At 45.6% G+C, this 15,813-nt stretch overlaps 2 protein-coding genes across 2 annotated transcripts in view; one reads left to right on the top strand and one right to left on the bottom strand.

Annotated features, from left to right (window-relative positions):
• LOC137528659 (RNA-binding protein Nova-2-like) overlaps window positions 1-15,813 on the top strand; it is a 271,521-nt gene that overhangs the window by 76,906 nt on the left and 178,802 nt on the right. The gene's annotated exons all lie outside the window — the stretch shown is intronic.
• EXOC3L2 (exocyst complex component 3 like 2) overlaps window positions 1-15,813 on the bottom strand; it is a 69,910-nt gene that overhangs the window by 6,528 nt on the left and 47,569 nt on the right. The window contains exons 9-12 of the mRNA XM_068249270.1: window positions 12,056-12,191; window positions 11,827-11,949; window positions 9,411-9,566; window positions 2,404-2,525 (exon numbers count right to left, since the gene is read on the bottom strand). Of these exons, the coding sequence (XP_068105371.1) occupies window positions 2,404-2,525; window positions 9,411-9,566; window positions 11,827-11,949; window positions 12,056-12,191 (537 nt within the window). The remainder of the gene's footprint in view (window positions 1-2,403; window positions 2,526-9,410; window positions 9,567-11,826; window positions 11,950-12,055; window positions 12,192-15,813) is intronic.

Below are 15,813 nucleotides of genomic sequence, written 5' to 3'. Positions count from 1 at the left end.
AGCTTAGCTTCTGTGCAGCTAAAAATGAGGCTTGGGTAAGAAAAACCTGATGCTGTGAAACGCCAAGTCTTTTTAGTGCTGCTGAGTAGATTTTTAGTCTGGAGGTTCACTTTAACTTACCTGGGGTAAGGTTTTAGTTTCGTTTTCGGTGACTCAGCCAAGGGTATGGCCACTGCGTCTGCGCGTGTACTCGACTAGCCTGGACTAGCCCATCTCTTCATGGGGTATTCTCAGCAAGGCTCTTATTCTCTAAAGACATTCCCTGAAAAGCATTTAAACAATGATGCTGGCCAACCTCCCTGCTAGGTTTTTTTAGCAGTTGAAAGGAGCAACTGCCATTCACTAAGTGTTTTTGAAAATGAACAAAACCCTGAGAATCCCCTATAAGGAAATGGGCTAGTTGAAAACCTGTCGGTTCTGTCAGATTTTCTACTACCTACTGTAAGTGACAGGAGCATAGGAGAAAAGTCATTTATGGCTCATTTTACTCTGCAAGAAAGGTACTTATTATTTGTATGTGTTTACATGTATTTTAAATTTGTTGATTTTCGGGATAGTGGTCCTTTAAGTTCTAACATCCCAAAAACATATTGGTAGGTTAAATGGGATCTCACACAAACTGGCCATAGACCGAGAGGGACATTGGAAAGTAAACCCAGCCAAGAGATGGTTCGTGATGGAAATTGTCTTATGTGGTCTGTAATTTGATGCAAAAATTTCCAGTAGTGATGGTCGTGTCCAGGGATGATCGTACAGGCCAATTTCCATGGAAAATCTGCTTGCCACCATTGCCGATTACCGCTACCAATTCCACTTTCCGCTACCGATTTCCGCGTTCCGATGTGGATTTTCGCTGAAATTTCCGACGACTTTAACATTGATTTTCTCACAAACTGCAAGGTCTTTTTGATAAAAAAAATGTCCTCTTGTTCCCATTCTTCTGCTTAACATACCCTGAAAATTTGGTGTTTCACACCTATGGGGTCTTTGCTATTAACCTCTAAAGTCGGCGGCCATTGACTGTAATGTAAAATGCAGAGAATCTGCGTTACCTGATATGCAGTAATTTTATGCCAATCAGAAGACTCAGAATGAATAAACCAATCAGATAATGGGGATTTAGGCGGAAATTTCAGAATTTTCTGATTAGCTTTTTCGTTCGGAGTCTTCTGATTGGCTTAAAATTACCGCATATCGGTAATGCAGATTTTCCGCATTTTACATTACAGTCCAAAGCCGCCGTCTTTAAAGGTTAATAGCAAAGACCCCATAAGTGGTAAAAACGCCACACTTTCAGGGTAAGTTAATTCAAGAGGAAAAAAAATCTTTCAAAAAGACCTTGTCGTTTTTGAGAATATCATTGTTAAAGTCGGCAGAAATTTCCGCGATTTCCGCGAAAATCCGTCTACCGCACTTGTATTACCGATTTCCAAATTCCGATGCAGAAATGCAATTTCCGATCGGAAATGCGGAAATTACGTTTCCGTGGAATCCGAATGAGCATCCCTAGTCATGCCTAGGAGAAGTCATGGAGAAGCATGTGATTTGTTTGATCAGCTGATAGATTTGCAGAGCTCTGATTTGCTGGGATCACATCCTGCTTTATCACATGATCATGACTAGCAAATCAGAGACTTACATACAGTATCTGTCACCTGACCATCACTAATTGTCAGCAGTATATTTCTGTCTATTAAAGTAATACTATCGATACCCAAGTGTTCTAAAATGACAGTGTGCAAATAATGTCTAAGTAGCTGTGTAAACATTTTCCTACTTTTCATGTTAAATATCAGAGGCAAAAACTGTAATTTATTGAGGGTAGGATTTAGCTATATTGGGACAAATCAATTGCAGAAGGGGTGTCTGCTTCATTGCACAGCCAGGGTTGCATATCAGACTACAGAAAGCAAATATCAAACATATCAAACTCTGAAAGCAAAAACAGTATGAAAAGCTGTGACAATTAGTTACATTTCCTCTGCTCTCTTTAGACACTTCAGTCAGAAACCCAGGACACAGGAGCTACAGCTGTTGGGAGCTCTCTTCTCTGTCACACACAGAGCTACACATAGAGTTAACTGATCAAGTGTGAGGGGAATATACCCTCTCCTCATGGCTCAGTCAGCTGTCAGTTTTGGCGTCAGTAGACTTTGAAAGTATTTTGCTAACAGTAAACAAAGAAGTTGCTACTAAAATGTATACACCAGTACTTAGCAGCACTTCCCAAACAATTCCTGTGTCAATTGAAAAATATATGTGAATCGATAGTATTCCTTTAATTTGCCTGAACCTTCATCTGTCGTAGATGGCTTACTCTCTTATCATTTCTGAACCCAGGTGTGTGTTTATACATAAGCATAGTGGGGTGGACAGGCAGCTAAATGCAGCGGTCTTACTGACCTGAAGTCTGGGAAGTCTGACACCAGCATCCCCACCTCCATCTGGATGGATGGGATATCTTCCAGGACCAGAATCTCTGTGAGACGAGGGATAACCTGCTCCATGGTGGTCTGTGGAGATTCCTGAGGAACGAGTGAGGTGAAGGTGAAAATGTGATCAGGGAGGGAGTATGTTTAGGGATTACAGTAAATGGTGGGAGGGGTGAGAGGGTGACAATAAAGCAAGATAGTGATAGAGGAAGAATGAGAGGTGAGGGTCGGATGAATGTGGTATTAGTGGGATGATAGGAGGGGACAAGGGAAGGTATTATTAGGTAATAGGACAAAAAAAATAATCTGAAAACGTCAGCGTGCATAACCATTCAAATCCCCATGCCCCCCCCCCCCCCCCCCCGAACCCTCTCACCACCCTCCCCCCAAAAAAAAGTAATTCGTGGAGGAAATTACTTACAGGAATAACTTTGGATAAGTCTTTATGAGCTTGCCGCATCTTTCCACTAGGATTTTTGCCTACTCCTCAGGCCAAACCTCCTTCGTGTTGGATGGTTTTTAACTTGTGAACAGCAATCTTCAAGTTTGCCCACAGATTCTCTATTGGATTGAAGTCTGGACTATGGATAGGCCATTCCAACAATGTAAATATTTCCCCTTAAAACGAACTAGAGCTGAAGCCCACCCTCATGTATGTTACCATATATATCAGTGGGAACATTAGAGAAAACACCTACCCTGCTCTCTGCTTCATCCTTCACAGCTCAGCCTGCTTGTTATCAGCCCTGATAAAATCCCAGACTGAGCATTCAGTCTGGCTTTGCTCAGGAATCACTATAGCTGAGTCATTATAGCAGAGCCAGAAGGGGGCAGTCTTGGGCTTGAAAAGACATCAGAGAAGACAGACTCGGCTATAATGATTCCTAAGCAAAGCCAGACTGAATGCTCAGTTGGGGATTTTATCAGGGCTGGTAACAAGCAAGCTGAGCAGTGAAGAATGAAACGGAGAGCAGGGTAGGTGTTTTCTTTAATGTTTCCACTGATATATATGGTAAAATACATGGGGGTGCTTCGTCTCTGGTTCACTTTAAATCACTCAAGTGTTGCTTGAGCAGTATGCTTCGGGTTATTGTCCTGCTGGAAAGGGAACCCCCGTTCCAGTCTCAAATCACTGACAGACTGACAGATTTTTCTCAAGAATATTCCCGTATCCAGCAACATCCATCTTTCCCTCAAACAGTTTTCCAATCCCTGTTGCTAAAATATGTCCCTACAGCATGATGCTACCACCACCATCTTTCATTGTAGCGATGGTGTTCTTGGGGTGATGGGATGTGTTGGGTTTGTGCCAGACATAGCATTTCCTTGGTGGCCAAAAAGTTAAATTTTATTCTCATCTGACCAGAGCATCTTCCTTAAAACAGGGGAGTTGCCCACATGCCTTTTGACAAACTCAAAATCTGCCTACTTATTTTCAGTGCTATACAGTTGCTTTTTTTCTGACCACTCTTCCATAAAGCCCAGCTCTACAGCTTATTATGATCCTATGGACAGATACTCCAGTCTCTGTTGTGGAACTCTGCAACTCCTGCAGGGTTACCTTTGGTCTCTGTGCTGCCTCTCTGAATTATGCCTTCCTTGCCTGCTCTATGAGTTTTGATGGACGACCCTCTCTTTCTTGTGGTACCATGTTGTTTCTATTAGAAGATGATTGAGTTGATGGTGCTCCAGGGTATATTCAAACCTTTGGATATTTGTTTTTTAACCCAACCCTGACTTGTACCTCTCAACCACTTTGTCCCTAACTTGTTTGGAGAGTTCCTTGGTCTTCGTGGTGTGATGCCTCTTTGTACATGGCTTGTTTGGAGAGCTCCTTGGTCTTCATGGTGTGATGCCTCTTTGTACCCGACTTGTTTGGAGAGCTCCTTGGTCTTCATGATGTGATGCCCCTTTGTACCTGGCTTGTTTGGAGAGCTTTTTGTTTCTTCATGATGTGATGCCTCTTTGTACCTGGCTTGTTTGGAGAGCTCCTTGGTCTTCATGTTGTGATGCCTGTTTGTACCTGGCTTGTTAGGAGAGCTCCTTGGTCTTCATGATGTGATGCCTCTTTGTACCTGGCTTGTTTGGAGAGCTCCTTGGTCTTCATGATGTGATGCCTCTTTGTACCTGGCTTGTTTGGAGAGCTCCTTGGTCTTCATGATGTGATGCCTCTTTGTACCTGGCTTGTTTGGAGAGCTCCTTGGTCTTCATGGTGTGATGCCTCTTTGTACCTGGCTTGTTTGGAGAGCTCCTTGGTCTTCATGGTGTGATGCCTCTTTGTACCTGGCTTGTTTGGAGAGCTCATTGGTCTTCATGGTGTGATGTCTCTTGTACCTGACTTGTTTGGAGAGCTCCTTGGTCTTCATAATGTGATGCCTCTTTGTACCTGTCTTGTTTGGAGAGCTCCTTGGTCTTCATGGTGTGATGCCACTTGGACCCGACTTGTTTGGAGAGCTCCTTGGTCTTCATGTTGTGATGCCTGTTTGTTCCTGGCTTGTTAGGAGAGCTCCTTGGTCTTCATGATGTGATGCCTCTTTGTACCTGGCTTGTTTGGAGAGCCCCATTTGTCTTCACAGTGTGATGCCTCTTTGTACCTGTCTTGTTTGGAGAGCTCCTTGGTCTTCATGATGTGATGCCTCTTTGTACCTGACTTGTTTGGAGAGCTCCTTGGTCTTCATGATGTGATGCCTCTTTGTACCTGGCTTGTTTGGAGAGCTCCTTGGTCTTCATGGTGTGATGCCGCTTTGTACCTGGCTTTTTTGGAGAGCTCCTTGGTCTTCATGGTGTGATGCCTCTTTGTACCTGACTTGTTTGGAGAGCTCCTTGGTCTTCATGTTGTGATGCCTGTTTGTACCTGGCTTATTTGGAGAGCTCCTTGGTCTTCATGGTGTGATGCCTCTTTGTACCTGGCTTGTTTGGAGAGCTCTCTGGTCTTCATGGTGTGATGCGTCTTTGTACCTGACTTGTTTGGTGAGCTCCTTGGTCTTCATGTTGTGTTGCCTCTTTGTACCTGGCTTGTTTGGAGAGCTCCTTGGTCTTCATGGTGTGATGCCTCTTTGTACCTGGCTTGTTTGGAGAGCTCTCTGGTCTTCATGGTGTGATGCGTCTTTGTACCTGACTTGTTTGGTGAGCTCCTTGGTCTTCATGTTGTGTTGCCTCTTTGTACCTGGCTTTTTTGGAGAGCTCCTTGGTCTTCATGGTGTGATGCCTCTTTGTACCTGACTTGTTTGGAGAGCTCCTTGGTCTTCATGTTGTGATGCCTGTTTGTACCTGGCTTATTTGGAGAGCTCCTTGGTCTTCATGGTGTGATGCCTCTTTGTACCTGGCTTGTTTGGAGAGCTCTCTGGTCTTCATGGTGTGATGCGTCTTTGTACCTGACTTGTTTGGTGAGCTCCTTGGTCTTCATGTTGTGTTGCCTCTTTGTACCTGGCTTGTTTGGAGAGCTCCTTGGTCTTCATGGTGTGATGCCTCTTTGTACCTGGCTTGTTTGGAGAGCTCTCTGGTCTTCATGGTGTGATGTCTCTTTGTACCTGGCTTGTTTGGAGAGCTCCTTGGTCTTCATGGTGTGATGCCTCTTTGTACCTGGCTTGTTTGGAGAGCTCTCTGGTCTTCATGGTGTGATGTCTCTTTGTACCTGGCTTGTTTGGAGAGCTCCTTGGTCTTCATGGTGTGATGCCTCTTTGTACCTGGCTTGTTTGGAGAGCTCCTTGGTCTTCATGGTGTGATGCCTCTTGGACCCGACTTGTTTGGAGAGCTCCTTGGTCTTCATGGTGTGATGCCTCTTTGTACCCGACTTGTTTGGAGAGCTCCTTGGTCTTCATGGTGTGATGCCTCTTTGTACCTGGCTTGTTAGGAGAGCTCCTTGGTCTTCATGATGTGATGCCTCTTTGTACCTGGCTTGTTTGGAGAGCCCCATTTGTCTTAACAGTGTGATGCCTCTTTGTACCTGTCTTGTTTGGAGAGCTCCTTGGTCTTTATGATGTGATGCCTCTTTGTACCTGGCTTGTTTGGAGAGCTCCTTGGTCTTCATGTTGTGATGCTTCTTTGTACCTGGCTTGTTTGGAGAGCTCCTTGGTCTTCATGATGTGATGCCTCTTTGTACCTGGCTTGTTTGGTGAGCTCCTTGGTCTTCGTGATGTGATGCCTCTTTGTACCCGATTTGTTTGGAGAGCTCCTTGGTCTTCATGGTATGATGCCTCTTTGTACCTGACTTGTTTGGAGAGCTCCTTGGTCTTCATGGTCTGATGCCTCTTTGTACCTGGCTTGTTTGGGGAGCTCCTTGGTCTTCATGGTGTGATGCCTCTTGCTTAGTGGTGCTGAAGCCTCTGGGACCTTTCTGAAAAGCTGTGTTTCTACAGACTGATCATGTGACACTTAGATTTCACACAGCTGGACTTCATTTTGCTGATTATGTGACTCTTGAAAGCTTATGGTTGCACCAGGACTAGATCCACCACATACAAAATTAGATTAAGAACTATTAAAATTACACTTTGGAATGTACCAAAATAGGTACAAAGCCAAGGGGGTGAATCAGTGGTGTAGCAATAGGCAGTAGGGGGCCCTGGACCAGAGGGGCCCATCAGGGCCTACTTTATCCATCTTATTAAGTTTTTCTTGATTGTATGCTGGTAGTGGACACCTCTACATGTGCATTGCATAGTGGTGATCCTTAACAAACTGTTTCCTTACTCTAAATACGCCTCCCTGACACTGCAGCTGTCCTTGGTAGAATTTGTGGGCTCCATATTAACCACTTGACCCCCCAGTGCTAAATTTCTCCGTCCCTCTGCGCACTGCTTCACCCCCAGGGACGGAGAAAGGCGCACTTATTTGTTTACTGGCTGGGAGTGGGCGGGGACCTCGCGCGCACACTCCAGCCAGCCAGCACAGCAGGTGACTAATTGGATGTTAGGAACAAGCGTTCCTAAATCCAATTAGACGCGCCGATTGCGGACACAATGGAGGCTGCTTCAAACAGAAGCAGTCTCCATTGATAACACATTAATGTAAACAAACGTGTAGCGCGCGATCGCGCGCCCCCGCGACCCGCGCGCGCGCGCACACACCCCCGCTCTGCAGTGCAATGATTGGTTATGGGGACCCCAGTCCCCAATAACCAATCATATCACAGTAAAAAATGAATGGAAGCAGCGCTGCAATGTACAAATTGCGCTGGTGCTTCAGGGGTAAAACCCCTCCGTTGTGAAGTGGTTAATATAGTGCTTGGGCCCCATGTAAAAGACAAGACAAATAACATTTATATTGCGCTTTTCTCCTGGCAGACTCAAAGTGCCAGAGCTGCAGCCACTAGGACGCGCTCTATAGGCAGTAGCAGTGTTATGGAGTGTTGCCCAAGGACTCGTACTGAATAGGTGCTGGCTTACTGAACAGGTGTCAGAGGCAGTACACTATCCAGCCACTGGGGTGAATACTTTTTGCAAGGCAGTGTATATGGGTGGTGGGTAGTGAGACGTTATTGTACATGTATGGTGGGTGGTGACATACCGTGTTTCCCCGAAAAATAAGACACTGTCTTATGTTAATTTTTGCTCTAAAATATGTGCTAGGGCTTATTTTCAGAGGATGTCTTATTTTGGGGCAAACACTGGTAGTTTTCCTATACAAAATGTACATACTGTATTGTATGCCATGCTGAAACACGTGCAACATACACAGAGCTTGTGGTTTACACATATTGGCTCTCACAAGAAATTGATTCTGCTGATCATGTGAGTGATGCCGGGCATACACGGCTATATTTTGCGCCGGCATCGAGCCAGCGGCTCGATGCCGGAGCGTCCCTGCGGCCGCCCGGATCGATTCCCACTCGTCCCAGCGGGCGCTTCTTATCTTCCGCTTGGTTTCCGCTATTGTCCTGCCAGCGGGTATCGAGCGCGGAATCAATCCAGCGGGCAATCGGACATGTCGGAAATGATCAATTGAGCCATCAGCTGCTCGATTGATAAAAAAAAAACGACCCGTGTGGATACACTTGCTGGTGTCATGTGAAGCATTCTTGAAATTCCTGCTAGGTCTTATTCTCAGGGGATGTCTTACTTTATGGGAAACACGGTACCAGTGAGCTGGATGATGGATAATGAGCCATTAGTTTATATGGATAGTGAATGATGAGATGTGTATGCACATGAGATAGAAGGATATTAGTGCGCACAGAGGTGGAAGGAGATCAGTGCGCACAGAGGTGGAAGGATATCAGTGCGCACAGAGACGGAAGGATATCAGTGCGCACAGAGACGGAAGGATATCAGTGCGCACAGAGGTGGAAGGATATCAGTGCGCACAGAGGTGGAAGAAGATCAGTGCGCAAAGAGGTGGAAGGAGATCAGTGCGCACCTAGATGGAAGGAGATCAGTGCGCACCTAGATGGAAGGAGATCAGTGCGCACAGAGGTGGAAGGAGATCAGTGCGCACTTAGATGGAAGGAGATCAGTGCGCACTTAGATGGAAGGAGATCAGTGCGCACAGAGGTGGAAGGAGATCAGTGCGCACAGAGGTGGAAGGAGATCAGTGCGCACAGAGGTGGAAGGAGATCAGTGCGCACAGAGGTGGAAGGAGATCAGTGCGCACCTAGATGGAAAGATATCAGTGCACACAGAGATGGAAAGAGATCAGTGCGCACTTAGATGGAAGGAGATCAGTGCGCACTTAGATGGAAGGAGATCAGTGCGCACAGAGGTGGAAGGAGATCAGTGCGCACAGAGGTGGAAGGAGATCAGTGCGCACAGAGGTGGAAGGAGATCAGTGCGCACAGAGGTGGAAGGAGATCAGTGCGCACAGAGATGGAAGGAGATCAGTGCGCACAGAGATGGAAGGAGATCAGTGCGCACAGAGATGGAAGGAGATCAGTGCGCACAGAGATGGAAGGAGATCAGTGCGCACCTAGATGGAAAGATATCAGTGCACACAGAGATGGAAAGAGATCAGTGCGCACGTTTGTAGACGCCGGTCACTCACCAGCTTGCTGAATATCTGTCCCAGCTGCCTCGCCTCCTCCCTCAGCTTGGCGGCCACTTTCCTTCTGGTCTTGGAACTGGTGCAGGACAGTTTCCCCTGGATCAGAGGACGGACATACTCCAGGAGGACCCTGCGATGGAGCTCTGAGATGGCTGCCTGCAATGGGACAGGACAGCATATCTTACACGCTGAGGTAACGGATGTACATAATCAGTAACCTGAAGCTGTGTTATCTGACATTGAGTTGGTAGAAACGTCCGACTCTTCCCTGGGTCACATCAGACCACACTGAGGTTGCTGAATGTTTATCGTATTACTGTGGTTGTAATCCTGTGCAGCACCTGCAGTGAGATACTAATAACTGTGCCGGGAGTTTTATGGATTAGATCAGTGGTCCTCAAACTAAGGCCCACGGGCCAAATGCGGCCCCTCAAAGCTTTTTCACTGGCCCCCAAACACATAATGTATAATTTATAGATGTGGCCCACTGCACCTTTAAATATCGGTGGCCCACATATAGAAGAGCAGTGCTGGCGCCACCCATCCACATACTGTAGAAGCCAGTGAGCAGTCATTTGCTGGCTTCCAATATCAATTCTGCATCAGGTGACATTGCTGTCCAACTGGATGGCAGGTTGTCACCTGAGTATGCTTCACTGTCTGGTGCACAAAGACGTTCTTCGGGCGCCGCATGACTGAATGGCTGCTGCTGGGAGGTCTCCTTCGGGCGTGACTGGAAGGGAATCAATACCTAGATTCAATGTAATGTTTTTCAACATAATTTTATGTATGTTCCGGCCCTCCAGCAGTCTGAAGTATGTTGACCTGGCCCTTGACCGAAAAAGTTTGGGGATCCATGAATTAGATTTTGCTGTTGGTGCTGCGTGTGATGCAGAAACGCCAATTCCCAAACCTTTAGGCCCCCCTTTTGCACTTGCAGGGTAAACCTGCATTGTGCTACCCAAGGAGCCATAAAAGCAATGAAAGTCTATGGAGACTTTCACAATTACTGCGGTCTCTTGCGGTGCGCCGGAAGTATCCGAGCCGATGCAAGGGCAGCAGCACGTTAACGCAAGCACTGCACATAACGCACAGTGCTTGGGGTGATGGGAGTCTATGGGTGAGACACGTAGTGTAAACACCCCGGTCTGACGGGAATCCCAGTGATGTACTTCCTGCCCTGCCCAGCTGGGAGCACGTCAGTGAGCGGGGGCGGGGCTATGCATATAACCGGCGCACTCTGCTGCAGGTCATACGTTTGTGTATTTTTTGGCGTTGCAGCAGGATGCGGCAGGAGCATTACATACCCACCGCAACGCAAAGAATAAGTGTAAAACTGGCCCTGAGCATCACTATATTCTGATATGACTCAGGTAAGAGCTGCAGACCTTTACCACCTAATTGCAGACAAATATTATTATTCACTTATAAAGTACCAACATATTCCTGGGGCACTGTACAGAGTGAGAAACAAACATGGGCACCTAATAATACAATGATATACAGGTAGTCCCTGGTTAACGAACGAGATAGGGACTGTAGGTTCGTTCTTAAAGAGAACCCGAGGTGGGGTTCTGACAATTCAATTCACACACAGAGGCTGGGTCTGCCTATACTGCCCAGCCTCTGTTGCTATTTCGATCCCCCCTAAGTTTCCCCTGCTCTCTGCTATCCCCCATAAATCACAGCCGCGCTGTGCGGGCTGTGTTTACCTCTATAGTGTCAGTCTCGCCGCTCCCCCCGCCTCCTGCATAGCTCTGGTCCCGCCCGCCTCCCTTCCCTCCCCGCTGATTGGAGGGAAGAGATGCGGGCGGGGACCGGAGCTATGCGGGGGGGGGGGGGGGGGGGGTCAGGAGCGCTGAGACTGACAGTACAGAGGTAAACACAGCCCGCACAGCGCGGCTGTGATTTATGGGGGATAGCGGAGCGCAGGGGGAACTTGGGGGGGATCTGGATAGCAACAGGGGCTGGGCTGTATAGGCAGACCCAGTCTCTGTGTGTAGATAGCATTGTCAGAACCCCACCTCGGGTTCTCTTTAAAGATTTTAAAAGTCGGAGAGTGACTGATGTGGTTTGGAAGGGCATTCCAGAGGAGGGGTGAAGCACATAAGAAATCTTGTATACATAAGTGCAAGGAGGTAATTCTAGAGGAGGTTAGAAGAAGCTCATGTGCAGATCTGAGATTGCGGTTGGGTTGGTATCTGGAAACTAGTGAGGAGATGTACAGGGGAGAGGGATTGTGGAGAGCTTTGTAAGTTAGAGTTAAGAGTGAACTGGATCCTTTGGTAGCCAATGAAGAGATTGACAGAGAGAAGCATCAGAGGAGAGGGAAACCACTTGGGGGCCAGATTTGGTCCGTGGGGTGGAGTTTGACATGTATGATTTGGACTCAGAAGATGCTGGGATGGCAGCTCACCTGATAGGGACCTTGGCTCAGCCTGCGCAGAATTGTCGCTCTTTCCGACAGCCCTGAAACAATCCCGTCACAGGCATCTGAAGTACTCAGCCACCGGCGGCCCAGGAGCTTCTGGGAAAACGGCTGTCATGTGGGAAAGTTTCACAAGATATCAGTTATTCTGCTAAACGCAATGTAAGGCAATGCAAAGATACAGAGAGGAGATCAGATATATGTGGAGGTGGCTTACCTTCAGATCATGAAGCACCAGGTCACAGATGCCCTGTATGCCGTGGCTAATAATCTTGTCCGCAGAGCTCTCAGCTTCCAGCAGAAGTTCCGCTCCCTGAGTCTTGTCCATCTGGGCCATACGAGCAGCAAACTCTCTGTTTTGAGAGAGAAACATTGCTTTTGTACGATCTTCTCAAAAAATTAGCATATTGTGATAAAGTTCATTATTTTCTGTAATGTACTGATAAACATTAGACTTTCATATATTTTAGATTCAAATACACACATCTGAAGTAGTTCAAGCCTTTTATTGTTTCAATATTGATGATTTTGGCATACAGCTCATGAAAACCCAAATTTCCTATCTCAAAAAATTACCATATTTCATCCGACCAATAAAAGAAAAGTGTTTTTAAAACAAAAAAAGTCAACCTTCAAATAATTATGTTCAGTTATGCACTCAATACTTGGTCGGGAATCCTTTTTCAGAAATGACTGCTTCAATGCGGCGTGGCATGGAGGCAATCAGCCTGTGGCACTGCTCAGGTGTTATGGAGGCGCAGGATGCTTCGATAGAGGCCTTAAGCTCATCCAGAGTGTTGGGTCTTGCGTCTCTCAACTATCTCTTCACAATATCCCACAGATTCTCTATGGGGTTCAGGTCAGGAGAGTTAGCAGGCCAGTTAAGCACAGTAATACAATGGTCAGTAAACCATTTACCAGTGGTTTTTGCACTGTGCGCAGGTGCCAGGTGGTGCTGAAAAATGAAATCTTCATCTCCATAAAGCTTTTCAGCAGATGGAAGCATGAGCCCACTTTTGAACCAGAAACAGAGGCAGAAGCACCTGACCTGGGCTACAGAGAAGCAGCACTGGACTGTTGCTCAGTTGTCCAAAGTACTTTTTTCGGATGAAAGCAACTTTTACATGTCATTCAAGGTGCCAGAGTCTGGAGTAAGACTGGGGTGAGGGAAATGCCAAAATGCCTGAAGTCCAGTGTCAAGTACCCACAGTCAGTGATGGTCTTGGGTGCCATTTCAGTTGCTGGTGTTGGCCCACTGTGTTTTATCAAGGGCAGGGTCAATGCAGCTAGCTATCAGGAGATTCTGGAGCACTTCATGCTTCCATCTGCTGAAAAGCTTTATGGAGATGAAGATTTCATTTTTCAGCACAACCTGGCACCTGCTCACAGTGCCAAAACCACTGGTAAATGGTTTACTGACCATGGTATTACTTTGCTCAATTGGCCTGCCAACTCTCCTGACCTGAACCCCATAGAGAATCTGTGGGATATTGTGAATAGAAAGTTGAGAGAAGCAAGACCCAACACTCTGGATGAGCTTAAGGCCGCTATCGAAGCATCCTGGGCCTCCATAACACCTGAGCAGTGCCACAGGCTGATTGCCTCCATGCCACGCCGCATTGAAGCAGTTATTTCTGCAAAAGGATTCCCGATCAAGTATTGAGTGCATAACTGAACATAATTATTTGAAGGTTGACTTTTTTTGTTTTAAAAACACTTTTCTTTTATTGGTCGAATGAAATATGCTAATTTTTTGAGATAGGAAATTTGGGTTTTCATGAGCTGTATGCCAAAATCATCAATATTAAAACAATAAAAGGCTTGAACTACTTCAGATGTGTGTATTTGAATCTAAAATATATGAAAGTCTAATGTGTATCAGTACATTACAGAAAATACTGAACTTTATCACAATATGCTAATTTTTTGAGAAGATCCTGTATAAGTGTGTGTGTGTGTGTGTGTGTGTGTGTGTGTGTGTGTGTGTGGTGTGCGTGCGTGCGTGCGTGCGTGCGTGTGTATGTACAGTGTGTGTACAGTGTGTGTGTGTGTGTGTGTGTGTGTGTGTGTGTGTGTGTGTGTGTGTGTGTGTGTGTGTGTGTGTGTAAGCAGTGTGTATATATAGGGTGTGTGTATTGTATGTGTGTGTGTACTGTGTGTGTGTGTGTGTACTGTGTGTGTGTACACAGTGTGTGTGTGTGTACACAGTGTGTGTGTTTGTGTAAGCAGTGTGTATATACAGGGTGTGTGGTGTGTACGGTGTGTGTGTGTGTGTGTAAGCAGTGTGTATATACAGGGTGTGTGTGTACTGTGTGTGTGTGTGTGTGTATGTACACAGTGTGTGTTTGTGTAAGCAGTGTGTATATACAGGGTGTGTGGTGTGTACTGTGTGTGTGTGTGTGTGTGTTTGTGTAAGCAGTGTGTATATATAGGGTGTGTGTATTGTATGTGTGTGTGTACTGTGTGTGTGTGTGTGTACACAGTGTGTGTGTTTGTGTAAGCAGTGTGTATATACAGTATGTGTGTGTGTGTGTGGGGGGGTGCATGTATACACAGTGAGTCTGATCCAATTCACATTTTCTCCTAAGAGATCATTTTTCATCTTCTGTTTAACCACTTCGCATCCAGACCATGTTTTCCCCCTTATAGAGCAGTTTTGACATTTTAGCTATGTCCCTATTTAATCAGCAATAATGCTATCCCTACTTATGACACCTAAATTAAATATATATTGTTTTTTTCAAGACTAACCAGGCTTTCATTGTGTGGCATTTTTTCCCTCGAACTATTTTGTTTTCTATGCATTTTAATAGGAAAAGAGGGGGAAAAAACACATTACTTCTCAGTTTTACTAATTCCAATTTAAAAATAAAAAGCGCTACTGTAGATAAAACCCACAAATTTTGTTTAGCTATTTCTACCATTTATCACAAAACTTAGATTATGTTTCTGTCACAATTTATGGTGAAGATATTTGATTTTGAAATAATCCTACAGTGTGTATTTTTCACTATGAACTGAGAAAATAAAAGTATTTTTAATGGTAAAAATCAATCTTATTGGCTCAGGGAAGATATATTCCCTTTCACCAATTAGTGCTGCATCAGAAAGTGCTGGAGATGTGCACAGGAGCAAGCTCACTAGTGCACACCTGTGCTTCAGCTACACGACTTATATCTACGTCCTCGTAGCTTAGATGAAGTCCTAGATGACGTAGTGGTGGAAAAAGTGGTTAAAATAACTTTCAGCTCTCTGCAATGGAAAAAAAGTACCAAAAAGTAGGTGAAAAAGCACTGTTAAAAATATTCTGAGTATTTTCTTGCTTGATTGAGGCTTAAAAGGCATTTTATTGATAAGATGTGAAATATCACCTAGGAGAAAACGTAGAAGAAAAAGGTGAACTGGATCAGGCCCTGTATGTACAAATCACTGCACTCGACCAGTAGCATACACAGGCATCATTACTCTGCAGAAAACCACCAAGTAGAGCAGCACATTGTATTGCAGTAACCATCCAAGTAACCCATATCCTATCACTGCATCCACATCTCTGACAAATGGGACCCCTTGTGTCCCCATAAGAACTGTTGGCTGCAGGGAGTTTGTATGTTCTCCCCATGTCTGTGTGGGTTTCCTCAGGGCACTGTTTTCCTCCCACATCCCAAAAATGTACAGATAGCCAATTAACTGGCTTCCCTCTAAATTGGCTCTAGACTACTATACAAACACTACACGATACATACATAGACATATGACTATGGTAGGGGTTAGATTGAGAGCCGCCCCTGAGGGACAGTTAAGTGACTAAACTATGTACTCTGTACAGTGCTGCGGAAGATGTCGGCACTATATAAATGCTAAATAATAATTTTATTGAGTTGCTTCTGAGTACATGTGGGTCTCCTGACTTTTGCAGGATTAGTATGTGGTGCATAGACTGGTGAATTGTACTCTTCCATCGAGCCGAGGGAGTTT

The sequence above is a fragment of the Hyperolius riggenbachi genome, chromosome 8 (assembly GCF_040937935.1).
Source record: "Hyperolius riggenbachi isolate aHypRig1 chromosome 8, aHypRig1.pri, whole genome shotgun sequence".
NCBI lineage: Eukaryota > Metazoa > Chordata > Amphibia > Anura > Hyperoliidae > Hyperolius > Hyperolius riggenbachi.
Note: the sequence above shows the minus strand (reverse complement) of the source record. Positions and strands in the feature narration are given on the sequence as shown.